The 27,838-nt window shown below is 40.6% G+C and overlaps 1 protein-coding gene across 5 annotated transcripts in view; it reads left to right on the top strand.

The window, feature by feature from the left end:
- The window catches only part of SNAPC3 (small nuclear RNA activating complex polypeptide 3), a 79,885-nt gene that overhangs the window by 13,823 nt on the left and 38,224 nt on the right, over positions 1 to 27,838 (top strand). For 3 of the 5 annotated variants that reach the window (XR_008619773.1, XR_008619767.2, XR_612507.3), the window contains exons 4-9: positions 10,804 to 10,908; positions 13,298 to 13,447; positions 17,537 to 17,619; positions 19,262 to 19,426; positions 24,195 to 24,302; positions 25,935 to 26,528. Coding sequence is in view for 2 of the 5 variants with exons in the window: in XM_003822618.5 (XP_003822666.2) it covers positions 10,804 to 10,908; positions 13,298 to 13,447; positions 17,537 to 17,619; positions 19,262 to 19,426; positions 24,195 to 24,302; positions 25,935 to 26,082 (759 nt within the window). In the remaining 3 variants the exon portion in view is untranslated. Of the gene's footprint in view, positions 1 to 10,803; positions 10,909 to 13,297; positions 13,448 to 17,536; positions 17,620 to 19,261; positions 19,427 to 20,182; positions 20,490 to 24,194; positions 24,303 to 25,934 lie in introns of those variants that run through there. The other 2 variants (XM_003822618.5, XM_055092117.2) reach the window with 2 other exon arrangements.

Here is a 27,838-nt window from a genome sequence, read left to right as displayed (position 1 = left end):
AGTTGAAAACAAACTAGAGAAACTCCTTTGAGTCTGGGAACTAGTGAGAGAAGAGGACCCTTAGAACTCAAGTGACCACATATTTGACTTTTTCAGATCTCTGCCTTTATTCTTGTTTGGTTTTATCTTGCTTTCGGTATTAAGCTAAATTTATGCCTTTTCACTACCCTATTTCTGGTCTTTTTGTTCTGCTCCTGATTTTGGTTTAACCACATTCTCAATCCTCATCTATTATCTCTTGTGTAAAACTTTGGGAAAATTTAAGATGATGACTCTTGAGGAATTAGGAGCTAGTAGACACGATAGGTTCAGAATCAATGTGCTAGGCACTGTGCTGGCACTTGATCATGCATACGGGCACCTATTGTCTCTCCCACTTATTTTACTTTTATTGTGGTAAAATTTACATAACATAAAATTTGCCATTTTGATCATTTTAAAGTGTTCAGTTAAGTGGCAATAAGTACATTCACAATGCTGTAAATCATCACCATTTCCAGAACATTTTCATCATCCCAAACAGAAATTCCATACCTGTTAAGCAATAACTCACCAGTTTTCCCTCCTGCAGCCCCTGCTAACCTCTATTCTACCTTCTTTCTCTATGAATTTGCCTATTCTAGATATCTCATGTAAGTGGAATGCTTTTTTGTCCTTTTCTGTATGGCTTTTTTTTTTTTTTTTGAAACAGAGTCTCGCTGTGTCGCCCAGGCTGGAGTGCAGTGGCGCCATCTCGGCTCACTGCAGTCTCCGCCTCCTGGGTTCAAGCGATTCTCCTGCCTCAGCCTTTTAAGCAGCTGGGATTATAGGTGTCTGCCACCATGCCTGGCTAATTTTTGTATTTTTAGTAGAGACGGTTTCATCATGTTGGCCAGGCTGGTCTCGAACCCTTGACCTCAAGCAATCTGCCTACTTCGGCCTCCCAAAGTGCTGGGATTACAGTCGTGAACCACAGCACCCAGCCTATGGCATATTTTACGTAGCATAATGTTTTATAGGTTCATCCATATTGTAACGTGTATTAGAACTTCCTTTTTATGGCTGAATAATATCTATTGTATGTATACACCACGTTTTGTTCTATTTATCCGTTGATAGACATTTGGGTTGTTTTATCTTTTGGCTGTTGCGAATAATGCTGCTATGAAAATTGGTGTACAGATATCTTTTTAAGTCCTTTTTCATTTATTTTGCGTCTGCCCCTAGGAATGGAATTGATGGATTGTATGGTTAATTCTGAGAAACCTGTTTTTCATAGCAATGATACCGTATTACTTTCCCATCAGTAATGCATGAAGGTTCCAATTTCTCCATGTACTTGTGAACATGTGTTTTCTAACTTTTTTTAATAATGGCCATCCTTGTGGGTGTGAAGTAGTATCTCATTGTGGTTTCGATTTGTATTTCCCTAATAACTAGTGATGCTGAACATCTTTTTATTTGGTTTTTGGCCATCTGTATATTTTCTTTGAAAAAGATCTATTAAAATATTTTGTCCATTTTCAAATTGGGTTGTTTATCCTGTTGAGTTATAAAGAGTTCTTGGCCGGGTGCCATGGCTAACGCTTGTAATCCCAGCACTTTGGGAGGCCGAGGTGGGTGGATCACCTGAGGTCAGGAGTTCCAGACCAGCCTGACCAACATGGCGAAACCCTGTCTCTACTAAAAATACAAAAATTAGCCGGGCGTGGTGGCATCCCCCTGTAATCCCAGCTACTCGGGAGACTGAAACAGGAGAATTGCTTGAACCTGGGAGGTGGAGGTTGCTGTGAGCCAGTATCATGCCACTGCACTCCAGCCTGAGCAACAGAATGAGACTCTGTCTCAAAAAAAAATTAGCCGGGTGTGGTGGCAGGCACCTGTAATCCCAGCTACTCTGGAGGCTGGCAGGACAATCACTAGAACCCAGGAGGTGGAGGTTGCAGCGAGCCCAGATTGTGCCATTGCACTCCAGCCTGGGCAACAGGAGTGAAACTCTGTCTAAAAAAAAAAAAAAAAGAGTTCTTTGTATATTCTGGATACTAGACCCTTACCATATAAGTAATTTAAAAATATTTTATCCCATTCTATATGTTGTCTTTTTACTTACTTTTCTTTTCTTTTTTTTTTTTTTTGAGACAGAGTTTTGCTCTTGTTGCCCAACCTAGAGTACAATGGAGCAATCTTAGCTCACTGCAACCTCCATCTCCCAGGTTCAAGTGATTCTTCTGCATCTGCCTCCCGAGTGGCTGGGATTACAGGTGCCTGCCACCATGCCCAGCTAATTTTTGTATTTTTAGTAGAGATGGGGTTTCACCATGTTCGCTAGGATGGTCTCGAACTCCTGACTTCAGGTGATCCGTGCGCCTCGGTCTCCCAAAGTGCTGGGATTACAGGCGTGGGCAACCACAGTCAGCCTTTTTACTTTCTTGATACTGTCGCTGGATGTACAAAAGTTTTTAAATTTGATGAAGTCTAGTTTATCTTTTTCTTTTGTTGTCTTTGCTTTTGATGTCATACTTAAAACATTGCCAGATGCAGCATCATGAAGATTTTCCCATATGTTTTCTTCTAGGAGTTTTATAGCTTTAGCTCATAAGTTTGTCTTTGATCCACTTTGAGTTGATTTTTATATATGATGTAAGGTAAGGGTTTGATTTCATTCTTTTGCATATAGCTATCTATTTTTTGCAGACTGTCCTTTCCCTAGTGAATGATCTTGGCCCTTTTGTCCAAAGTCAGTTGACCATATAAGTTTCATTGTTACATTCTATTGGTCTAGATTCTAACCTAGAACCTACACTGTTTTGATTACTTTGGCTTTGTAGTAAATTTTGAAATCAGGGAGTGTGAGTCCTCCAACTTTGTTCATGTTTTTCAAGATTGTTTTGACTATTCAGAGTCCCTTGAAATTCCCTATGAATTTTAGGATGGGTGTTTCTATTTTTGGAAAAAATGCCATTGGGATTTTGATAGGGATTGCATTGAACCTGTAGATTACTTTGGGGGAGTATTGAGATCTTAATGATATCAAGTCTTCCAATCCATGAATGAGATTTCTTTCCATTTATTTAGATATTTAATTTCTTACAGCAGTTTTTTTTTTTTTTTTTTTTTTTGAGACGAAGTTTTGCTCTTGTTGCCCAGGCTGGAGTGCAATGGTGCGATCTTGGCTCACCGCAACCTTCGCCTCCCGGGTTCGAGCGATTCTCCTGCCTCAGCCTCCTGAGTGGCTGGGATTACAGGTGCGTGCCACCATGCCCGGCTAAGTTTTTGTATTTTTAATATAGATGGGGTTTCTCCATGTTGGCCAAACTGGTCTCCAACTCCCAGCCTCAGGTGATCCGCCTGCCTCGGCCTCCCAAAATGCTGGGATTACAGACGTGAGCCACCGTGCCCAGCCTATCAGCAGTGTTTTATACTCTTTATGTATACAACCCTTTCACTTCCTTGGTTAAATTTATCCCTAAATATTTTATTCTTTTGGAATGCTATTGTAAGTGAAATTGTTTTCTTAATTCCTTTTTTTTTTGAGACAGTCTCGTTCTGTCACCCAGGCTGAGTGCAGTGGCACAATCTTGGCTCACTGCAACTTCCGCCTCCTGGGTTCGAGTGATTCTCATGCCTCAGCCTCCTGAGTAGCTGGGACTACAGGCGCCCATCACAATGCCTGGCTACTTTTTGTATTTTTAGTAGACACAGAGTTTCACCATGTTGGTGAAGGTGGTCTTGAACTCCTGACCTCAGGTGATCCACCCACCTTGGCCTCTCAAATTGCTGGGATTACAGACGTGAGCCACCGCACCCGGCCCTGTTCCTATTTTCTTTAGTGTTTTTATCATGAAAGGGTGTTAGATTTTGTCAAATGCTTTTCTGTGTCAGTTGAGGTAATGATCTGTTTTTTTTTTTTTTTTTTTGCCTCATAATTCCATTAGTGTGGTGTATTATATTGATTGACTTGCTAATGTTAAATTACCCTTGCATTTTGAGGATAAATAAATTCCACTTGGTTGTGGGATTCTATAAAAATTGTAATCATAAAAAGTACCTTTTCTTATCATAACTGAATGACATTAGAAATCAATAACAGAAGAAAAATTGGAAAATTCACACAAATTAAACACATTTGACAAAAGCCTTTTCATATGCTTCTGAATTTGCTTTGCTAGTATTTTGTTGAGATTATTGCATTCCTATTTATAAAGGGATATTGGCCTGTAGTTTTCCTGTAGTGTCTTCGTCTCACTGTGGTATCAAGATAATGCTGGTCTCATAGAATGAGTTAGGAAGTGTTTACTCCTTTTGAAATTTTGTGAAAGAGTTTGAGAAACTCTGGTATTAATTCTTTTAATGTTTGGTAGAATTTACCAGTGAAGTCATCTGGTTCTGGGCTTTTCTTTGTTGGGAGGTTTTTCATTGCTGATTCAACCTCCTTACTTGTTACAGGTCTATTTAGATTTTTTATTTCATTTTGAATCAGTTTTGATAGTTTGTATGTTTCCAGGAATTTGTCCTTTTCATCTAGGTTATCCAATTTGTTGGCAAACAGTAGTTCATAGTTTTCTCTTCTAATCCTTTTTTTCCTGTAAAATCAGTAGTAACGTCTCCACTTGTACTTCTCATTTTAGTAATTTGAGCCTTCTTTTTTCTCAGTCAGTGCAGTAAAGTTTGTCAAATTTGATGTTTTCAAAGAACCAGCTTTTGTTTTTATTGATTTTTCTGTATTTTCTATTCTTTTTCATTTATCTCCACTCATCTTTATAATTTTCATTTTTTTTGCTAGCTTTGGGTTTAGTTTATTCTTTTTTAATTCCTTATCTAGTTATTGAGATTGTTCTTTTATATAAAGTTATACAGCCATAACTTTTTAAAATCACTCTTTTTACTACATCTCCCTAAATTTCCTATGCTGTGATTTTTGTCGAGTGTTGTTAAATTTCCACATACTTGTGAATTTTCCAATTTTTCTCCTGTTATTGATTTCTAATATTCACTTAATGATCAGAAAAGTTATGTTTATTACTTTAATTTTTTTTAATTTAAGATTTGTTGGTGTATCCTGGAACATGGTTCACATGCACTTGAGAAGAACCTGTATTCAGCTGTTGTTGTTTGGAGAGTTCTTTGTGTATCTGTTGGGTCTAATTGTTCCCGTTGTTCAAGTCTCCTGTTTCTTTATTGATCTTCTATCTAGTTGTTCTACCCGTTATTGAAAGTAGGGTATTAAAGTCTCCAACTATTACCATAGAACTGTCTATTTCTTCAATTCTGTTGGCTTTTGCTTCATATATTTTATTTTACTTGTGTTTTTTGAGATAGGGTCTTGCTCTCTTGCCCAGGCTGGAGTGCGGTGGCACCATCACTGCGCATTGCTGCCTCAACCTCCTGTGCTCAAGTTATCTTCCCACCTCCACCTCCCGAGTAGACAGGACTATAAACTTGCGCCACCATGCTGAGTTAAGGTTTTGTATTTTTTGTAGAGATGGCGTTTTGCCGTGTTGCCCAGGCTGGTCTTGAACTCTTGGACTCAAGCAATCTGCCCACCTTGGTCTCCCATGCTTCTTATGTTTTAGAGTTCTGTTGGCTGTATATAAGTTTATAATTGTATATATCTTCTTGCTGGATGGCATCTTTTGCCAATATATAATATCCTTCTTTGTCTATTGAAACCTTAAAAAAAATTGTTTTTAGAGGTGGGGTCTTGCTCTGTTCCCCAGGCTGGCCTCAAACTCTTAGGCTCAAGTAATACTCCCACATCAGCTTTCTGATAGCTGGGACTACAAACACATGCCAAAACATCTTATTTTTCTGTAACTTAAGGATTACTTTGTTTTTTTTGAGACAGAGTCTCACTCTGTCACCCAGGCTGGAGTGCAGTGGCCCGATCTCGGCTCACTGTAATTTCTGCCTCCTGGGTTCAAGTGAATCTTGTGCCTCAGCCTCCCGAGTAGCTGGAACTACAAGCACCCACCACCACACCCGGCTAATTTTTGTATTTTTGTAGAGGCAGGGTTTCACCATGTTGGCCAGGCTAGTCTGGAACTCCTAACCTCAAGTGATCCACCTGCCTCAGTCTCCCAAAGTGCTGAGATTACAGGTGTGAGCCACTGTGCCCAGCCAGGATTACAATTAAATCTTAAAATTGAAACAACTTACTTTTAATTATACACAGTCCTCAACCTACTGTGGTTTGACTTAGGATGTTTTGACTTTATGATGGGTTTATTGGGGTCTTAAATGCATTTTCCACTTGTGATGTATTTTATTTAGGGGGTTTATTGGGGCATAATCCCATCATTGTTGAACATTTGTGTCAGTTTTGTTTCTATAGTATTCAAATACTCTGCTTCCACATCTTTGTCTGTCCCTCTTTGGGTTGTCACAGATTATGTCTTTATATATTGTGTGTCCATTAACATAACCTTGTAAGTATTGTTTAATCCATTTATTTTGCAATCATATAGGAAAAACAGAAAAATCGTAGAGGAGTGAGTTACAAACCAAAAGTACAATAATACTGGCTTCTATATTTACCTGTGTTGTTCCCTTTAGCAGTATTCTTTATTTCTTCTTATGGCTTCAATTTACTGTCTAGTGTCTTTTCATTTCAGCCTGAAGAATCCTCTTTAACACTTCTTACAGGTCAGGTCTGCTGGTAGTAATTAATTCCCCTAGCTTTTGTTTATCTGCAAATGTCTTAATTTCTCCTTCATTCCTGAAGATAGTTTTGCCAAATACAGAATTCTTGGCTGACAGGTTTTGTTTTTTTTCTTTCATGGGTTTAAATATGTCACCCAAAAAAGAAAAACAAAAGTAAAAAAATTTAAAAGCTGAACACAGTGATGGGTTCCCATAGTCTCAGTTACTGAGAAGGTTGAGGCAGAAGGAGCACTTGAGCCCAAGAGTTTGAGGCCAATCTAGGCTACATAGATAGATAGATTTAAAAAATCAGGGCCGGGCGCGGTGGCTCACGCCTTTAATCCCAGCACTTTGGGAGGCTGAGGCGGGCAGATCACGAGGTCAAGAGATTGAGACCATCCTGGCTAACACAGTGAAACCCCGTCTCTACTAAAAATACAAAAAATTAGCTGGGCGCGGTGGCGGGTGTCTGTAGTCCCAGCTACTCGGGAGGCTGAGGCAGGAGAATGGCATGAACCCGGGAGGCGGAGCTTGCAGTGAGCCGAGATAGCGCCACTGCACTCCAGCTTGGGCGACAGAGTGAGACTCCGTCTCAAAAAAAAAAAAAAAAATTGGTCAGTCAATCCATCCGTCTATCTGCCCATTCTCTGGTTTCTTAACCTCAATGGTTTCTGATGAGAAAACTCCTGTTAATCTTATTGAGGAATCTGATTTTCTTTAAGTATTTGGTTTCCTTTAGCTGACTGAACACATTTTTAAAGTTGATACATAATGATTGTACAAATTTCTGGGGTACTCGTTGAGCACATTTAAGTCAGTTGCTATAACGTCTTTTTTTTTTTATTTAACATTATTATTATTTTTTTAATTTCATTTTCTTCATTTTATTTCATTTATATACCCTGAAGTGGGATGACTGAATCATGTAGTAGTTCTACTTTTAATTTTTTGAGAGACCTCCATATTGTTTTCCATAATAGCTGTATCAATTTGCATCCTTGCCAACAGTGTGCAAGAGTTCCCTTTTCTTTTTTTTTTTTTTTTTAGTATTTATTGATCATTCTTGGGTGTTTCTCGAGGAGGGGGATTTGGCAGGGTCATAGGACAATAGTGGAGGGAAGGTCAGCAGATAAACAAGTGAACAAGGGTCTCTGGTTTTCCTAGGCAGAGGACCCTGCCGCCTTCTGCAGTGTTTGTGTCCCTGGGTACTTGAGATTAGGGAGTGGTGATGACTCTTAAGGAGCATGCTGCCTTCAAGCATCTGTTTAACAAAGCACATCTTGCACCGCCCTTAATCCATTTAACCTTGAGTGGAGACAGCACATGTTTCAGAGAGCAGGGGGTTGGGGGTAAGGTTATAGATTAACAGCATCCCAAGGCAGAAGAATTTTTCTTAGTACAGAACAAAATGTAATCTCCTGTGTCTACTTCTTTCTACACAGACACAGCAACAATCTGATTTCTCTATCTTTTCCCCACATTTCCCCCTTTTCTGTTCGACAAAACCACCATTGTCATCATGGCCTGTTCTCAATGAGCTGTTGGGTACACCTCCCAGACGTGGTGGCGGCCGGGCAGAGGAGCTCCTCACTTCCCAGAAGGGGCGGCCGGGCAGAGGCGTCCCCCCACCTCCCGGACAGGGCGGCGGCCGGGCGGAGGCGCTCCCCACCTCCTGGACGGGGCAGCTGGCCGGGAAGGGGCTGCCCCCCACCTCCCTCCGGGATGGGGCGGCTGGCCAGGCGGGGGCTGCCCCCCACCTCCCTCCGGGATGGGGCGGCTGGCCGGGCGGGGGCTGCCCCCACCTCCCTCCTGGACAGGGAGGCTGGCCAGACGGGGCGGCTGGCCGGCGGGGGCTGCCCCCCTCCTCCCTCCCGGACGGGGCAGCTGGCTGGACGGGGGCTGCCCCCCACCTCCCGGACGGGGCGGCTGCCGGACGGAGGGGCTCCTCACTTCCCAGACGGGGCAGCTGCCAGGCGGAGGGGCTCCTCACCTCCCAGACGGGGTGGCTGCCGGGCGGAGGGGCTCCTCACTTCTCAGACGGGGTGGCTGCCGGGCGGAGGGGCTCCTCACTTCTCAGACGGGGCGGCTGGGCGGAGACGCTCCTCACCTCCCAGATCGGGTGGTGGCCAGGCAGAGGCGCTCCTCACATCCCAGACGAGGCGGCGGGGCAGAGGCGTTCCCCACATCTCAGACGATGGGCGGCCGGGCAGAGACGCTCCTCACTTCCTAGACGAGATGGCGGCCGGGAAGAGACGCTCCGCACTTCCCAGACTGGGCAGCCGGGCAGAGGGGCGCCTCACATCCCAGACGATGGGCAGCCAGGCAGAGACGCTCTTCACTTGCCAGACGGGGTGGCGGCCGGGCACAGGCTGCAATCTCGGCACTTTGGGAGGCCAAGGCAGGCGGCTGGGAGGTGGAGGTTGTAGCAAGCCGAGATCACGCCACTGCACTCCAGCCTGGGCAACATTGAGCACTGAGTGAAGGAGACTCCGTCTGCAATCCCGGCACCTCGGGAGGCCGAGGCTGGCAGATCACTCGCGGTTAGGAGCTGGAGACCAGCCTGGCCAACACAGCGAAACCCCGTCTCCACCAAAAAAATATGAAAACCAGTCAGGCGTGGCGGCGCGCACCCGCAATCCCAGGCACTCGGCAGGCTGAGACAGGAGAATCAGGCAGGGAGGTTGCAGTGAGCCGAGATGGCGGCAGTACAGTCCAGCTTTGGCTCGGCATCAGAGGGAGACTGTGGAGAGAGAGGGAGAGGGAGACCGTGGGGAGAGGGGGAGAGGGAGAGAGGGAGAGGGAGCTAACGTCTTTGTCTAGTGGACTTTTATTTATGTGCGAATGTAGCTATTGCCTGTAGGAATAATTAATTGACACTTTGACTAGTAATTCCAATGTCTGGGCTTCCTCAGGGTTGGTTTTGTCAAATTCTTATTTTCCTAAGAGTTGTCCATACTTTCCTCTTTTTTGTGATTTATATGTTTTTTTGAGAACTAGACATTCTAGGTATATTTTTTCTTGTGCATGGCTGGAGCTGCCTGTGACTTTTCCAAACGATTATTGTAGCACGTGTATTACTTGTTGTACGTGGTCACTGATGTTTCTGTTTCATTCTCTCTGCGGTCATTCAGTGATCTGACAAAGATTTCCTTAAATACCTGGCTCCAAAAAGAAAAAAAGCATCTTGTCTGTAAGTCTTCCAATATAGATCCTGCTGGGGGAAGCTGCTGCCACCAAGAGGGTCAAAACCAATGCATGTACCTGGGCCAGGCACTCGGCATCACCAGACCAACCAAAACATAAAATCCTCAGTTCTTAGAGAACAGGTCCCCACTGCCTGCCTTGGCACCAGCCAGCTTCTCCAGGAATTCAAGCTGCCTGTCTCATCGGCGAGGGGCAAAGGAGTGAGGGTGGTAGTTGATTTGCACACAGTGCTTACTAATGAAAAGCAGCAACTTCTCTCGTCATGAAACACTCCCCTGATTGTTGTAAGTGTCCCATCAGGTTCCAGAGTTCCAAAATAGTTTATTCCAGTCTCTCATTCCAGCTTACTGGTTGCTTCTGTTAGAGGGACTAGGCCCTGGAGCTGCCTACTCTATTTTGTGACATGATTCCCACTTATTTTTAAAACTCCTGCATCTAAACCAGTTCAGCCTGGCCCCTATTTTATATTAATTTAGCACACATAAAAGATCAAAATATATTAAAGATGTCATGGTGTTATAAAAAGCATAGGGTTTAGAGCCAAACAAATCTGTATTTGCGTCCTAACTCTGGTATGACCTTGAGTAAATCACTGAACCTCTGAGCTTTATCTGTAAAATAGCTTTCACAGGAATCTTTGATAAGGAATGTAAAAATGTAACTGGAAATGCCAGTGTTATACCAACATTAGTTGATACTCCTGTTTGCTCATCAGCTGCTAAGTACTCAGTACCACACATCTTATCAGATGCATTATGTACACATTCCCAGCAACAGTACAGTAAGTATTTTCTGGTTCTGTTTGTTTATTGAAAGAAGATGAAACTAAAGCTTAGAGATGTCTTAACAGTTTTCCCAGAGTATAATTAGGTGTCAAACCCAAGGCTGCTTGACTCGATCCCTTGCTGATAGCCATTGTACCACACTGCATCTTATCTGAGTTATAGTATCTGATTTCAGTGTCTCTTTTTCTTTCTTCAGGAGTCACATGCCATAGGAAAAAAGCCTGAAAATTCAGCAGACATGATTGAAGAAGGGGAGCTTATCCTATCTGTGAATATCTTGTACCCTGTTATATTTCATAAGGTAAGTAGTAAAACCTTTTGGATTTTATGGATAATAGTAACTTTTGTAAAAGTGTTTAATTATTTGAAGAGTCATATTCCTATGCTTACATTAAAAATAAACACTCTGGGAGTGGTGGCTCATGCCTGTAATCTCAGCACTTTGGGAGGCCAAGGCAGGAGGATCACTTGAGGCCAGGAGTTTGAGACCAACCTGGGTAACATAGTGAGACCTTGTCTCTACTAAAAATCAAAAAAATTAGCTAGGCATGGTGGTGCACATCTGTAATCCCAACTACTTGGGAGGCTGAGGTGGGGAGATCACTTGAGCCTAGGAATTCAAGGTTGTAAGCGAGCTATGATTGCACCACTGAACTCCAGCCTAGGAGACAGCGTGAGACCCTGTCTAATAAATGCAAGCATATGCTGCCTATCTGATGTCTTATTTTTAGAGTTGACAATCTATAATCTTGTGCCATCTGTTCTAATAAGGAATATTGGAAATAAGGTCAAATTTCAAACAATCTCTCGATCCAATAGGATTACAGGTATAGTATTGAAATATATGCCTGATTTCTGCACTAGAAGCAACTGAAAGTATATGTAAATCCATAATGATTCTAATTCTACTAATTCTTGAGGGATTTTTGCAGAATAGGTGGCTAATGGAGGAATTAGCCTATGTTCACTAATTTAGAATACTTGGGAAGTTATTGAACTAACCAGAGACAGCTCTTCTTTGATGAAAATACAGAACATTATTAAGTCAAGGGTATCTAGGAATCTCTTAGGAGAAAGAACTCTTTCCTAGGCCAGAGTGTATATATTCTTGATTCCTTAAATAGATGTGTCATAAATTCTGATGAGTTGTCATTGAAATATTAATATATATAAGTTGCACTTATGAATAAATAGGCTTTTACGAAACATCTGGGATGTAGTTAGTACTAATTATCTTATTTGATTAAGATCTCAAATTGCTGGCTGGGTGTAATGGCCCACACCTATATCCTCAGCACCTTTGGAAGGCTGAGGTGCGCTGATCACTTGAGCTCAGGAGTTCAAGATCAGCCTAGACAAAGTGGCAAAACCTCATCTCTACAAAAAATACAAAAACTAGCTAGGTGTGGTGGTGTGTGCCTGTAGTCCCAGTTACTAGGGAGGATTGCTTGAGCCCGGGAGGTCAAGGCTGCAGTGAGCCAAGATCATGCCATGGCACTCCAGCCTAGGTGACAAAATGAGACTGTCCCTCACCACCACCCCCTTCTCCCCAGAAAAAGATCCCAAATGACCAATCATAAAAAGAAACCAAACCAAAGTATGAATCTGGGTTTATAACCTCAGGTTACAGTATAGATTGCCTGACCTCAATGAAGTAACTTTTAGGAAATTTTAAGACAGTCTTGCTAAATGAAGTTACATTCCAGTGGATCTTAATGCTCATGTCAGTTTGGTATCATCTTGATTATAAACTTTAGTTTAAACCAGAAAATTTCCATGGCTGAGTATGTCAGTTGTACCCATGGGATTTTTGTTGGTTTGTTTGTTTTTGAGACAGGGCCTTGCTCCATTGCCTAGGTTGGAGTGCAGCAGTACAATCGTGGCTCACTGCAGCTTCGCTCGAGCAATCCTCCTGCCTCAGCCTCCCAAGTAGCTAGGACTACAAGCATGTATCACAACGCCCAGCTAACTTTTAAATTTTTTGTAGAGATGGGGTTTTGCTATGTTGCCCAGGTTGATCTTGAACTTCTAGGCTCAAGCAATCCTCCTGCTTCGGCCTCCCAAAGTGTTGGGATTACAGGCATGAGCCACTGTGCTTGGACATTCCATGCTATTCTAATTTATGGAGATGACTGAGTGATGACATGGAGAGGCTATAATGCCTTTGAAAGGAGATTTTTATTACATTTCCTTAGAGGAGGGGGCACACCATGTAGGGCCACAGGAAGAAGCATCATTCTCATTTAGGAGGCTGAAAGGGGAGAGGGGAAGGCGTAGACCACAGTTTTTATTGGGGTTTCTGTGGGAAAGACAAGGTAGGGAAGAGTAAACAGTTTAGGATTGGCTAGTTCGAACAATTCCAGTAGGTTTGGTGGCAGAGGGGCTGTCCCTTGTAGCCTGGTGCTTGGCCCTGGGTGGATTGAGGTTGAGGGAATACCAGGGGAAATAGTGGCTTGGTGTGTGGTAAAGGAGGTGGTTTCAGAGTGGCTCTGGATCACAGGGGAGATGTAAACAATTTTGACCATGAGTTTGGCCCTATAATTATTGGATGTGAAAATACACAGCATCAAGTTATGGGGACAATTTAAAATTAAGAAAACCAGCAATTTAATTTTGATCTAGTCAGGACAGGATTTGTAGTTTTATCGCTTTGTCTCTAAATGAACACTTATTTATTCTTTGACTTTTAGCACAAAGAACACAAACCATACCAAACAATGCTGGTGTTGGGCAGTCAAAAACTCACACAACTGAGGGATTCAATTCGCTGTGTCAGTGACCTCCAGATTGGTGGTGAATTCAGCAACACTCCTGACCAAGCCCCTGAGCACATCAGCAAAGTAAGGTGATTTCCTCCCATAAAACAAAAGGAAATAACAAGCTAAGAAAATAGCGATTACTCTAGCTGGTTCATAAATGTCCCAGTAAATCCTTTTCTTCTCCTGCGGGATTCCATCAAACTACTACACTATCTCATTCCTTCCCTTTATCACTGGAACTTTTCCAAAGAAGAGGCTAGACTTTGTTTTGATTTCTTCATCTCTCATTTGTTTCTAAACTATTGTATGGAGACTTTTCCTTCTGGGCTAATAGTGACCACCTAATTTTCTTTTTTGTTTTTTTTGTTTTTTGTTTTTTTGAGACAGAGTCTCGCTCTGCCGCCCAGGCTGGAGTGCAGTGTCGCCATCTCAGCTCAATAGTGACCACCTAATTTTCTAAGCAGTTGGTCACTTTTCCATTTTTATGTAACTTGACCTCACTGTAGCATATGACTTTGCTGTTCATTCACTCGTTTGAAGCTCTGTCAGAGTTGTGATCTGTCATGATTGTGCCCAGCAAAAGGCTGGAGTCGACCTGAGAGCCTCAAATAGTTAGCACCCATTCTTCACCTTTCGCTGCCCAAGGACCAATACCCAACAAGGAGAGACCATATGAAGTTGGTCCTTGCTGGTGTTTCCCCAATGTGTTGCTCTCAAAAGGAAAGAGAAGCCCTGCATACCCCCTGGATAAGGATGGAAAGGAGCAGTGTGGTAGACTGGCTACCCACAATGTTTTCAGAAAGGATCGTTTACCTAATAAAGCAGGAGGGCCTTGATCCCTTCCACATTTCATCATAGGGCAGGATTGAACTAAACCTGCTACAACTCTGGCAGAGGGCCTCAGGTTTACAGGGCCATTTCAGGGGAGGGATAGCATCTCCTAGAGATAAGTAAAAAGATATTTGGAAAAACAAGGATGGAGATAGTGTTTGGACAAGAACCAACACAATCTCCTTTTTTCCTGGGTCCTTTTCCACCAGCCACATAAATGTTGGTATAACTGAGGTTTCATGTTAACTTTTTTTTTTCTCCCTAGGCTGACATATAAGGCCTTTTATAATGATGCTTCCCAAATTAACTTTCTGAACTGTTTACTTGCTGCCTTTACACCTCATTCATCCATAGTGAATTTGTGTATTTTCATCAGTGTACCATACTTTTTCATGTCTCTGAGTATTTGAACATGGTAGGAAGCCCTTTCCCTACTTCATCCGTTTTGTGAGTTCATCCTCAGATTTCCAAACCCAGCTCAAAACTCACCAATTATATGCAATTTTTCTTGACTCCTTTCTTTGTTACCCTGGCACCTTTTCTTTTGTCCATTGTAGTATGTATTTCAGTATGCTGATTCAGTGTAATGTGTGTCCGTCTGCTCCACAGGCTGACTATATTCCAGTTTTTGGTGACTAGTGTGGAGACTAGCATATGGCTCACATGTAGATTTCACTTAAGTACCTGTTGAGTTATGCTGAAAATGGTTTTTAGATATTTAGGTTCTTCAGGGTTGCCATCTCAGTGCTTTTGGAGAGAAACAATAGGATAAGAAAAGTAGAATTTCAAAATTTTACGCAGAGCAGGAAATATGAGATTTATCTTTTTCTTTCTTTTTTTTTTGGATGGGGCTCTGTTGCCCAGGCTGGAGTGCGATGATGCAATCTCGGCTCACTGCAACCTTCACCTCCCAGGTTCAAGTGATTCTCGTGCTTCAGCCTCCCAAGTAGCTGGGATTACAGGTGGCCCCACTGCGCCCAGTTAATTTTTGTATTTTTTAGTAGAAACGGGGTTTCACCATGTTGGCCAAGCTGGTCTCGAACTCCTGACTTCAGGTGATCCACCCGCCTCAGCCTCCTAAAGTGCTGGGATTACAAGGTGTGAGCCACCGTGCCTGGCCAAGATTTTTCCTTAAAGCAGCGGTGGCAATCTTCTGCAAAGTTTTTTAACCTTGTGAAAAAAAACATAAGATGTAACTGTTAAATAATAAGATCAGTCTAAGAAGAAAAATCTGAATTTACCCTCTTCACTCCAACCATCTGAACATTGCTCAAAGCAGTTTGAGTCAGATCTGGGAATCGGTCTTACCTTCAGGAAACCCTGGAGAATGTTTGTCTGTCTGTTTTTTAATCAAGTCCAGTCTGGGCAACAACTCACTGTGTTGCCCAGGAGAAGGTTTTAACCAGGCTTTGTCAATTTACTTGGTCTGTACATTGCTGCTGATAGCTTCGGAAGTTTTTTAAGCAGGGATTAAATAACCCGTAATTGTATTTTAAAATATTTACATATCTCCTGTTATGTTGTTTCTGTCTCTTCTATTATTATTATATATATATATATATATATATATATATTTTTTTTTTTTTTTTTTTTTTTTTTTTTGAGACAGAATTTTGCTCTTCTTGCCCAGGCTGGAGTGCAATGGCACGGTCTCGGCTCACTGCAACCTCTGCCTCTCGGGTTCACACGATTCTCCTGCCTCAGCCCCATGAGTAGCTGGAATTACAGGCATGCACCACCATGCCCGCCTAATTTTTGTATTTTTAGTAGAGATGGGGTTTCTCCATGTTGGTCAGGCTGGTCTTGAACTCCCAACCTCAGGTGATCTGCCCACCTCGGCCTCCCAAAGTGCTGAGCCACCAGGCCAGTCAGGGAAGTTTATTAGTGGATGACTTTTGATTTAAATGGAAAACATTTTTGTTCTTTTAGAGTTCACCTTGTAATTAATAATTATGCCAAAAGATAGTAAGTTGCTTAAATCACCTAAGATGAAGTTTTATGGCAGTGTTTTGTAAAACACAATTATATATATTAAACTTCATTTTGTTTCCAAAATAATAGTTATTTTTTTAGAACCTTTATTTTGGACCCTGCTTACCTCTTTGAGGGTGTAGAAATATATTAAGTGGCAGATTTTGTATTGTAGCAGCTAGTCATATGACATTAAGTACATTATACTTAATGTACATAATCTCCATAACAACCTATGAGGAAGGTAAAGGCTTTACTCACATTTTACATGGGAAAACAGGGTGAGTGAGATTTAGTGACTGGTCCAAGAAGAAACAACATAGCCAGTCTTGCAGGAGTGTCTGATGCGAACACAAGATAATCTGTAAGTGGGGGAATGAAGACAAGAAAGAAAAATGGAAGCTTCAAAGAAGTAGGAGAAAAATTAAAATATTAAGGTAAAATTATTTTAGTACCTGAAACATATCTCCTATACATAAATTGCTTTTGATCTTCACCACAATCCTGTAAGACATCGTGGCAGATATTATTATTCTCATTTCACAGATGAGAAAACAGGTCTGAGAAGTGATTGCTGCATACCAAAATCACAAAGCTAGTAAGTGGTAGGTTAAGGAAAAGAACTCAGGTCTTCTGACCCTCATTCAGGAGTCTAAATAGAAGGTGAAGGACCAGTTTAACAGAGTGCTTCTCAACTCTGGTTGCATGTTTTTTTCTAGAGAGCTTTGGAAAAATACTGATCCCCAAAGATTCTTAATTAATGAGTCTGAGTTGACACTTGTGTTTGGTGTTTTTGTGATTTGATTTTGCAGTCAGGATTGAGAGCCACTCCTTTGACGGACACTGTGGTAGAATGAGTTAAGAACCCTTGAAGTTTCCAACCAGTTGTGGTACAACTACAGTACCTGGGGCAAGATTGCTTGAGTAAAAATAGAAATTCAGATTCTGTCTGCCTAAGAGTTACTGAAAATATAAAGAGAGAATTTTTGTAAAAACATTGCAAATACAAAAAAATGCCAGAAAAACATAGCTCGATGATCATTGTTATTACTGGGGAAACGTTAAAGATAGGACTTTGTTTAGTTTTTAGTTCTAGTATCCAACACTACTTACTGCTCTGTAAGTATAATAAAATAATGATGTTTATTTGATTTCTAATTGGGTTCCTTTCATGAATCTCAGGAGAATGTACACAGTTAGATCAAACGTAGTGATTATAACAGCAATAGGGTAAAACTGAAAATAGTAGCAGTTTTTGTAACACATATTAGTGTGATTTTATGATATATCTATTTTGAATTAATACTTAGAGCAATTTCATCATTGTTAATAGTTGATTTTCTCTCAATACAATCTGTTTTCTTGTAGGACCTATACAAATCAGCCTTCTTTTATTTTGAAGGAACATTTTATAATGATAAAAGATACCCAGAATGCAGAGATTTGAGCAGGTATAGTTTCCAAAAATCTTCTCAAAGTCTTTCCTATTTCTAGTTATCAAAGTAGTGTTATCTCCACAAATCCTATTATTTGCCTATTAAGGACCTTTGCCAAGGAATTATTGATAAATCTTGTCTTGTGCATTACATACATCCAAAAAGAATTAGCCAGGCACAGTAGTCCCAGCCACTCCGGAGGCTGAGGCAGGAGAATCTTTTGAGGCCAAGAGTTCAAGGCTGTATAGCATGCTATAATCTCGCCTGTGAATACCCACTGCGTTCCAGCCTGGGTAATATAGCAAGACTCTGTCTCTAAAAAAATAAATAAATAAATCACCTTAACATGCATTATTAGTCTCTGGCCTTTACATATAAGTAATAGTGGCAAATTAACCTTTCACTATTTTTTCTGCCTATCCAGCATATACTATTGTTTGCCCTAGGTGATGGTGATATATATATATTGCTTAAGTACATAATATAGGAAAAATCTGTAAGCTCATTTTAATGAGACCATACTTTCATTATCAATGTCTTAACAATTACAGTATACAAGTATATATATTATTGTTGCCCTTTTAAAAAAAAAAAAATGAAAAAGTCTCGTTCTGTCACCCAGTCTGGAGTATGGTGGCACGATCTCAGCTCACTGCAGCCTCTGCCTCCCAGGTCAAGCCATTCTCGTGCCTCAGCCTGCCAGGTAGCTGGGACTACAGGTGTGTGCCATCATGCCCAGCTAATTTTTGTATTTTTAGTAGAGACAGGGTTTCAACATGTTGGCCAGGCTGGTCTTGAACTCCTGGCCTCAAGTAAGCCGACTGCATCAGCCTCCCAAACTGCTAACGTTACAGGTGTGAGCCACAATGCCCAGCATATTGTAGCCATTTTTAATCTGTATTCTAACCCAACAGTTCAAACCTATTGGTTTCAGCATTTTTTTTTTTTTGAGACAGTTTTGCTCTTGTTGCCCAGGCTGGAGTGCAATGGCGCGATTTTGGCTCACCACAGCCTCTGCCTTCCAGTTTCAAGTGATTCTCTTGCCTCAGCCTCCCCAGTAGCTGGGATTACAGGCAGGCACCACCACGCCCGGCTAATTTTGTATTTTTAGTAGAGATGGGGTTTTTCCATGTTGGTCAGGCTGGAGTCGAACTCCGGACCTCAAGCGATCCACCCACCTCGGCCTCCCGAAGTGCTGGGATTACAGGTGTGAGCCACCATGCGCAGCCTTGCATTTCTTTATACTATAAATAATTGAAGACCCCAATGAGCTACTGCTTATGTGGGTTATAACTATCACTATTTATAATATTAAACATTGAAACTAAGAAGTATTTGAAATATTAAATAATCTCATTACATACTAACATTTTGTGAAAAATATTTTTCAAAACACAATGAGTGGCGTTGTTACACATTTTGCATTTAAGCTAAAGTGATGCACATCATTGTAACCTGCAGAAAACTGATCCCTTATGAAAATTCAGCGTTCCTAATCTCAACATGTGTCAAACATTTTGGTCTTCATCTCAAGATGGCAACTGTCCAGTTAGTTGGGTGAGCTAGGTTAATGTGAATTACTGCAATCACAAACTGTTTTCTGTAGTTTTTAAGTTTTTGTGGAAAAATGATATATCCTTGCCTTTTCCCCCCTCAGAACTATCATTGAGTGGTCAGAGTCCCATGATAGAGGCTATGGAAAGTTTCAGACTGCTAGAATGGAAGATTTCACCTTCAATGACTTGTGTATTAAACTGGGTTTTCCTTACTTATACTGTCATCAGGGAGACTGTGAACATGTCATTGTCATTACTGACATAAGGTAGGTGACAGCACTTAAGACATTTTGTTACCTTTTTTTTTCTTTATTTCAGAGTACAAAACCAGAGATAGTTTTTTTAAAAATAAGAGGAATAAAAGTAATAACCATTGCAACTTGGCTTGGGAGCAGCAAAAATACTGTCTTCTTTCCATGCAAATACCAACTCTTTCCATCCATTTGCATCCTCTATTGTTCATTATTTTGGAAAATCTTTAAGAAATACTTTACTACTACATGGTTAAAAATCTGTTAATACTTTAAAAAGTATCTCTATTTTGTATTAAATAGCTGTTATTCAGATAGTACTTATCCATTTATATATAACATTGCAACTTTGTTTTTAGGTTTGTCTTTTTGCCAAAATTTGAAGAAGATAAAAGGGAATTGGAGGAAGAGTAATTCTAATATTTGACAAATGTGAAGTCTTAATGCTTTGACAAAGATTTAAATTGGGAAGGAGCTAAGATAGTCTAAAATAAGACTTAGGGATGAGTCATAAATTTTAGACAGCTAATAGCTCTATTCCATGAATAAGGCTATTCATTTCCTCTTTATTTAGGAAATCACAGTTTAAGAAGGAATACTATGTACGAATAAAGCCTGCTCCGTTGCTGGTTTGATTCCTTATGAGAGACCATTTAAAAGTTTTTTTGTGGAACAATAATGTACCTATGTTTGACCAGTAATTAGAAACCAGTAATTACTGGTATTAATTAGTAATTTATTATACCACTAATAGAAACTGATGTTTGCCAGGTGCAGTGGCTCACGCCTATAATCCCAACACTTTGGGAGACTGAAGTGGGCAAATTGAGCCCAGGAGTTCGAGAGCAGCCTGAACAATACGGTGAAACCCTCTCTACAAAGAATACAAAAATTAGCTGAGCATAGTGGTGTGTGCCTGTAATCCCAGCTACTCAGGTTAGAACGTGAGGATTGCTTGAGACCAGGAGGTCAAGGCTGCAGTGAGGTATGATCATGCCGCTGCATTCCAGCCTGGGTGACAGAGTGAGACCTTGTCTCAAAAAAAAAAAAAAAAAAGAAAAGAAAAGAAAAAAAGAAAGAAGCTGATGCTTTCAGAAAGTCCCTGCTTCCATTTTTGGTCTTACTGACTCTTCTCCAAAATTTTGTATCCCATGCACTCCATCTCAGGAAACTATCAGAAGATGTAAAAGTGCTTCACAGAAAGTGTAAACCATGAACAAGAAAGACATGGAATGCAACACAGAATAGGTTAAATAGACATAAAAGGGATTCTCAGAATTATGGAAAAGTGAAATCCCAGTGTGAGAGCTTTACACCAGACCCGGAGATTTGATCAAGGGTCTGGAGCCAGGAGCATACAGAACTCAGGAAGGATGTCTGGGAGGAAAAATAGAACTGGTAGACTCCCGGTTGTTCACTGTTCTGTCAGAAAATAGGTGACTGAATTCGTGACAGGTACATTGAAAATTAAGCAAATGGGCCAGGCCCGGTGGCTCACGCCTGTAATCCCAGCACTTTGGGAGGCCAAGGCGGGCAGATCACGAGGTCAGGAGATCGAGACCATGCTGGCTAACACAGTGAAACCGTCTCTACTAAAAATACAAAAATTAGCCAGGCGTGGTGGTGGGCACCTGTAGTCCTAGCTACTCGGGAGGCTGAGGCAGGAGAATGGCGTGAACCCGGGAGGTGGAGCTTGCAGTGAGTTGAGATCGTGCCACTGCACTCCAGCTTGGGTGACAGAGCAAGACTCCATATCAAAAAATAAATAAATAAGAAAATTAAGCAAATGCAAATGGGAGAGAATTAATAGATTAATAGCTACAAAACAAAATGTCATCCAACAGATGTCAACTGTGTGGCTTAGGTAGAAGTAGCACTAATTCGTCCTGAATTAAATATCTGTTTAACCAAAATTATGGTAGTTCTGTGGTGAGAAGTTGAGGAGCTAAATTCTAAACAAACAATTAAGAATGGAAAACAATTGCCCCTAGGGAAGAAGAATGGGGAGGCAAGAGCCAGAATAATACATAAACCTTGGATTTATATGACTTTTAAAATTATAGACAGTACATTTATGTCTTTGATGTTATTAAAATTTTGTATCAGCAGCCTGGCATGGTGGCTCATGCCTGTAATCCCAGCACTTTGGGAGGCCAAGGTGGCCAGATTACTTGCAGTCAGGAGTTCAAGACCGGCCTGGCCAACATGGTGAAATCCTGTCTCTACTAAAAATACAAAAATTAGCCAGGTGTGGTGATGGGCGTCTGTAGTCCCAGCTACTTGGGAGAGTGAGGCACGAGAATCACTTGAACCCGGGAAGCGGAGGTTGCAATGAGCCAAGATCGTGCCATTGCACTCCATCCTGGGTGACAGAGCAAGACTGTATCAAAAGAAAAAAAAATTATATAAGCTGTTCTGCCTGCTCTTCCTTTCAAATGTGGGAAAATGTGCTGGCCTTGTAATAAACATAAGATGGAAGGCAATCCCCTATTCTCTCTGATGGTCTTATTTTTCGTATATTTTTCTTTTTTTTTTTTGAGACGGAGTTTCGCTCTGTTGCCTAGGCTGGAATGCAGTGGCATGATCTCAGCTCACCGCAACCTCTGTCTCCTAGGTTGAAGCAATTCTCATGCCTTAGCCTCCCAAGTAGCTGGGATTACAGGCACGTGCCACCTTGTCCGGCTAATTTTTGTATTATTTATTTATTTTTTTTTTTGAGACCGAGTTTCGCTCTTGTTGTCCAGGCTGGAGTGCAGTGGCGTGATCTTGGCTCACCACAACCTCTGCCTCCCAGGTTCAGGCAATTCTTCTGCCTCAGCCTCCTGAGTAGCTGGGATTACAGGCATGCGCCACCACGCCCGGCTAATTTTGTATTTTTAGTAGAGACAGGGTTTCACCATGTTGGTCAGGCTGGTCTCGAACTCCCGACCTTAGGTGATCCGCCCACCTCAGCCTCCCAAAGTGCTGGGATTACAGGCGTGAGCCACCATGCCAGGCCTAATTTTTGTATTTTTAGTAGAGACGGGGTTTCACCATGTTGGCCAGGCTGGTGTCGAACTTCTGACCTCAGGTGATCCGCCCATGTCGGCCTCCCAAAGTGCTGGGATTACAGGCAAGAGCCACTGCGCCTGGCCTTTTCCGTACATTTCTTATAGTGTAGGCCTATTTCTATAAACAACGTGATTCCAAGGCTGAAGGATAAAAACATGACCATTAGACTCATGGTAACTTCTTGATACAGTGATCAACAAAAGAAACATGATTTGTTTGAGTGTCAAAGAAAAACAATTTACACTTTTTTTTTTTCTTGAGAGGGGATGTCACTCTGTTGCTCAGGTTGGAGTGCAGTGGCAAAATCATGGCTCAATGCAGCCTCAACCTCCTGGGCTCAAGTAGTCCTCTTCCCTCAGTCTTTCCCATAGCTGAGATTATAGGCATATGCCACCATGCCTGGCCAATTTTTCTATTTTTTGTAGAGACAGGGTCTCACTTTGTTTCCCTGGCTGGTCTTGAACTCCTGAGCTCTAGCGATCCTCCTGCCTTGGCCTCCCAAAGTGCTGGGATTGCAGGCGTGAGCCACCACATCTACCCTTTTATTTTTTTAAACAGTTTACATTTATTAAGAGTATGCAATGTAGGGCTTTTTAAAAGGCAATTTATAGAAGTCATTTTTATCTTACAGGTGGATTTAATCATTCATTGCCATTCCATAATACCAACTATCAAAAGGTTAATTATTTTCTGATGGTGAAAGTTTTAATTTTAAAAAAATCAAATTTTAGAATTGTTAGAGACCTTTAGAACAATTTTGTGTAGTCCTTTCATCTTTGAGAAGAATCTGAAGTCTGTCATCATTTAAAGGATTTACCCAAAGCCATGGAGCTGATTAGTGGCAGAGTAGAGATTGACTTCCATTTCTTTTTTAATAAAAATTATGAAACTTCTTAAAGGTTTCATAATTCTGATACTTAAAACTAAGATTCTACCAATTCATATTATGCCAGGAGTCAGAATTAGATGTTAATAAAGGAGACATTAAAAAAACAAGAGGCACATTGTAACAACCAGTTAATCTAGGTAAAATATCACTGAGTAGCTTTGCCCAAATTATGTTTCATTACAAGGTACTAAATGTTAGCCAGGTGTCGTGGCTCACAGCTGTAATCCCAGCACCTTGGGAGGCTGAGGTGGGAGGATCGCTTGAGACCAGGAGTTTGAGACCAGCCTGGACAACATAGTGAGACCGTGTCTCTGCAAAAACTTAAAAAATTATCTGGGTGTGGTGGTGCATGCTTGTAGTCCCAACCACTGGAGAGGCTGAGGTGGGAGGACTGCTTGAGCACAGGAGTTTGAGGCTACAGTAAGCCAAGATCATGCCACCATACTCCAGCCTGGGTAACAGAGTAAGACCCCATTTCAAATAAATACAAATAAAAGGTACTAGTGTTAAGCAAAGCAAGGATTCTCTGGTAGAATACATTCAAGAAATGTTCTACATAATAACTCCCTCTTAAGGGGGGATCACAGTGTACATTACCATAAAGGGATTTGAGAAGCCTAAGGAAAGAAAACCTTGTTTAATCCAAAATGCTCTTGGAGAAAGTATTTTGTGGAACAGAATTTGGTCAAACATGGCATAACAAGTAATTCAGCAACATCTTGTAAGCAAAAATTGAAAATATCTATTTTCCTAATACTCAGGTACAGATATATTTAATAGCTCATAAAAATTTGTCACTTAATATTTGTCACCTTAATATCTTTATTTTCCCACGAACAAAAGGCTTGTGCATCATGATGACTGCTTGGATAGGACATTGTATCCCCTCCTTATCAAGAAGCATTGGCTATGGACCAGAAAATGTTTTGTTTGTAAAATGTATACAGCTAGGTGAGTGATAATGTATTTTTTTTTTCTCTGAGAACTGGTAGTTTTGACTTTTGGTATTTTGTTTTCCACTTTGGATCTAAGAATATTTGTACTTTAGGTTATAAATATGAAGTATCATCTAGTAGGGAAGTGCCAGAAAATCAATTTAGTGAGTTAAAACTAGCATTCTTAAATAGTAAGGAAATATTATATGTACACAAGTCCAGGGATAGGTCAAATTTCAGGCTTATAAAATGTATACAGCTAGGTGAATAAAAATAAAAGTTACTAGTGTTAAGCAAAGCAAAGAATTCTCTGATAGAATACATTCAAGAAAAGCTCTGTACAATAACTCCTGTTAGAGGGTCACAGTGCACATTACCATAAAGGGATTTGGGAAGTCTAACCAAAGAAAACCTTGTTTAATCCAAAATGCTCGAGAGCCATGTTCTTTCTGCCTCTTGTCCACATAGTTTACATAATCAGCTTCATCAATAAAACCACAGCACATCACATGAAGTTAAAATATAGTTTTGTAAAATTTTTACTTTATGTGATTCTACATGTTTAGATTATAAGGCATTTCTTACTGTGGGTCAGTAAAAAAAAAATTTGTTGCTTTTGGAGGCTGAGGTGGGAGGATCGCTTGAGGCCTGGAGACCAGCCTGGACAACACAGCAGTAACTATAAAAAACATATTAAAAAAATCTGAAAGCCACTCAGAGGAAAGGAAATTTAGTACAGGTTGAGCGTTCCAAATTTCAAGAATCAGAAATCCAAAACCTGAAAGTGTTTGGCAACATCTGATGCTCAAATGATCATTGGAGCATTTTGGATTTCAAATTCTCAGTGGGATGCTCAACCGGCAAATATATGCATAATATATTTAAAAATCTGAAAAAAATCTGCAATTTGAAATACTTCTTTCTGGTCCCAAGCATTTCAGATAAAGGATACTCAACTTGTATCTTCAGTTTGTTTTCGCCACCCCACCACAATATTCTTTTCTGAAAGATCAATAGGAAAACATGATAAATCAAAGTGAAAATAATGTTAAAAGCAAACATTCCATGAGATGCAGAATTCAAACATACCATACAATAGCATCTTCATGCCATTCAACATTTTGGTTGAATAATGTTGCCCATATTGCTATTTGTATATACTTTATAACATAATCTTGAGTTCTAGGTAAAAAGAGTTATATAGTTTTCAAATTAACCAGTACTCATTTATCAGTTAAGAAGGTATATTAAGCAAAAGTCTATCAGATTTGTAGCATCTAATTTTGCCATGGTTTTTCAAGATGGTCTGTTAGAAGAAAATGACTATATTCGTACTTGGAGGATAGGTATGTCGTGGCAAATGTGTGATGCTTTCAAATAGATTTATATTCTTCCTTTAAGGGTAAGTATTACAGAGAAACAGCATTCTCCAGTGTTTCTTAATGTTAGATGCCCTTTCACTTTGTAGAGAGAGTATTGGTGGTGATGTATTTGTATCTATGTATACAAAATTAAGGGATTATTATGCATTAATAACAGACTGATAAGGAAATAGAATGTTATATTTACATATTGCTACAGGTCATAAAGCATGTTAAGTATGGCAAATTTGATTGTAATGATGTACTTCTTTTTTTAAAAACTGCAGATGGGTGACGAACAATGACAGTTTTGCACCAGAGGACCCATGCTTCTTTTGCGATGTTTGCTTCCGAATGCTGCACTATGATTCAGAAGGCAACAAACTGGGGGAATTCCTTGCTTATCCTTATGTTGATCCTGGAACCTTTAATTAAGAATAGCTACACTCACAAAAGTACCCCCTCATGAAATCACTGTTCTCTTGGATGGTTACCTTATTTCTAAGAAACGCCACTGAGGAACAGGATCCACTTTCAACAGTCCGCTAAAGCTATCAAAAAAAAGTCCAAATCACAGATTTTCTTATAATGATAGTATTTAAATGTTTATAACATAGTTTAATTTTATATTTATTCCAGATAGTATTTAATTTAGTGCTTTTTACCCATTTTGAGTTGAGTTGTAGTACTTTATATATTCTGACTTTAAATCCTTTGTCAGACACACATATTCTTTCTCCCAATCCATGCCTTCCCTATTCATTCTCTGTCAGAGTTTTTTGCTAAAGATAGAATTATTAATGATACATCAAGTAGTGGAAGTGTTTTGAAAATTCTTTGAAGAATGTGAGAGCTACACCTTCTACCATGAGGCTTCCAAGGTAAAGATCCTTCAAATAACTGTAATGGAAATTAGGGAGAATGAATTATTTACAAATAAGACAAAATTAATAGCTTTGGGATTATTTATTTTTTGAGACAAAATCTCACTCTTGTTGCCCAGGCTGGAATACAATGGCGCAATCTCAGCTCACTGCAGCCTCCGCCTCCCGGATTCAAGTGATTCTCCTGCCACAGCCTCCTGAGTAGCTGGGATTACAGGCACCTGGCACCATGCCTGGCTAATTTTTGTATTTTTAGTAGAGACGGGGTTTCACCATGTTGGCCAGGCTGGTCTCAAACTCCTAACCTCAGGCGATCCACCCGCCTAAGCCTCCCAAAATGTTGGGATCACAGGCGTGAGCCACCGCGCCCGGCTGCTTTGGGGGAATTTAATCTTAGTGTGCTGTTTAGTAATGTTAGGTTTTGTTTTGAAGGAAACTAGGCATACAAGACATGTTAATAAGACAATGTGAATAATGAATTTAAAAAGATCTTGAGTATATACTCATAACTCCAGAAATAACATTAACTTGAAGCTTTATTTCTTGACAAAAGCTTTATGAATGTTACGAGTTTAAAATATGTCAATTTAATACTATGATTTAAAAAATAGCAGATTTCGTATGACTGTGGGGACATGGAAAAATCAAGATCCTGTTGATTGCTAGCTCTGGCTCACTTATTCTCCGGTAATGATACTATTGGATATATACCAAAATTATATAAGCAAAAAGAAAAAAAATAAGTTTTCCTGGCCCAGGTCTTCCATTCTTCTGGTCCCCTTACTATAGTAATTCTAGTTACTCTCATCTTATTCTGAGAAAAAAAAAAAAAAAAACTTTTTAAACTTATTTTTTGACATAGGGTCTTACTGTGTCACCCAGGCTGGAGTACAGTGGCGTGATCTTGGCTCACTGGAGCCCTGACCTCCCTAGGCTCAGGTGATCCTCCCACCTCAGCCTACCGAGTAGCTGAGACATGGTGGCACAGGCCACCATGGCGGGCTAATTTTTTTATTTCTTGTAGATACAGGGTTTCACTATGTTGCACAGAATAGTCTCGAACTCCTGACCTCAAGTGATCCATCTGCCTTGGCCTCCCAGAGTGCTGGGATTACAGGCATGAACCACAGCACCCAGCAAAATAAACTTTCTTTATTTTCAGGTCTAGACCATCAGATAGATTTATTCAAATATTTTCTGGGAACCTTTATGGGTAGAAAATTTAATACTGTTTAGAAGACTTTTAGGAATACTATAGATTTCAAATGCATCATTTAAAATAAATAAATTCCACTTTCTCTCTCCTA

This window comes from Pan paniscus, chromosome 11, assembly GCF_029289425.2.
Source record: "Pan paniscus chromosome 11, NHGRI_mPanPan1-v2.0_pri, whole genome shotgun sequence".
NCBI classification, from domain to species: Eukaryota; Metazoa; Chordata; class Mammalia; order Primates; family Hominidae; genus Pan; species Pan paniscus.
Note: the sequence above shows the minus strand (reverse complement) of the source record. Positions and strands in the feature narration are given on the sequence as shown.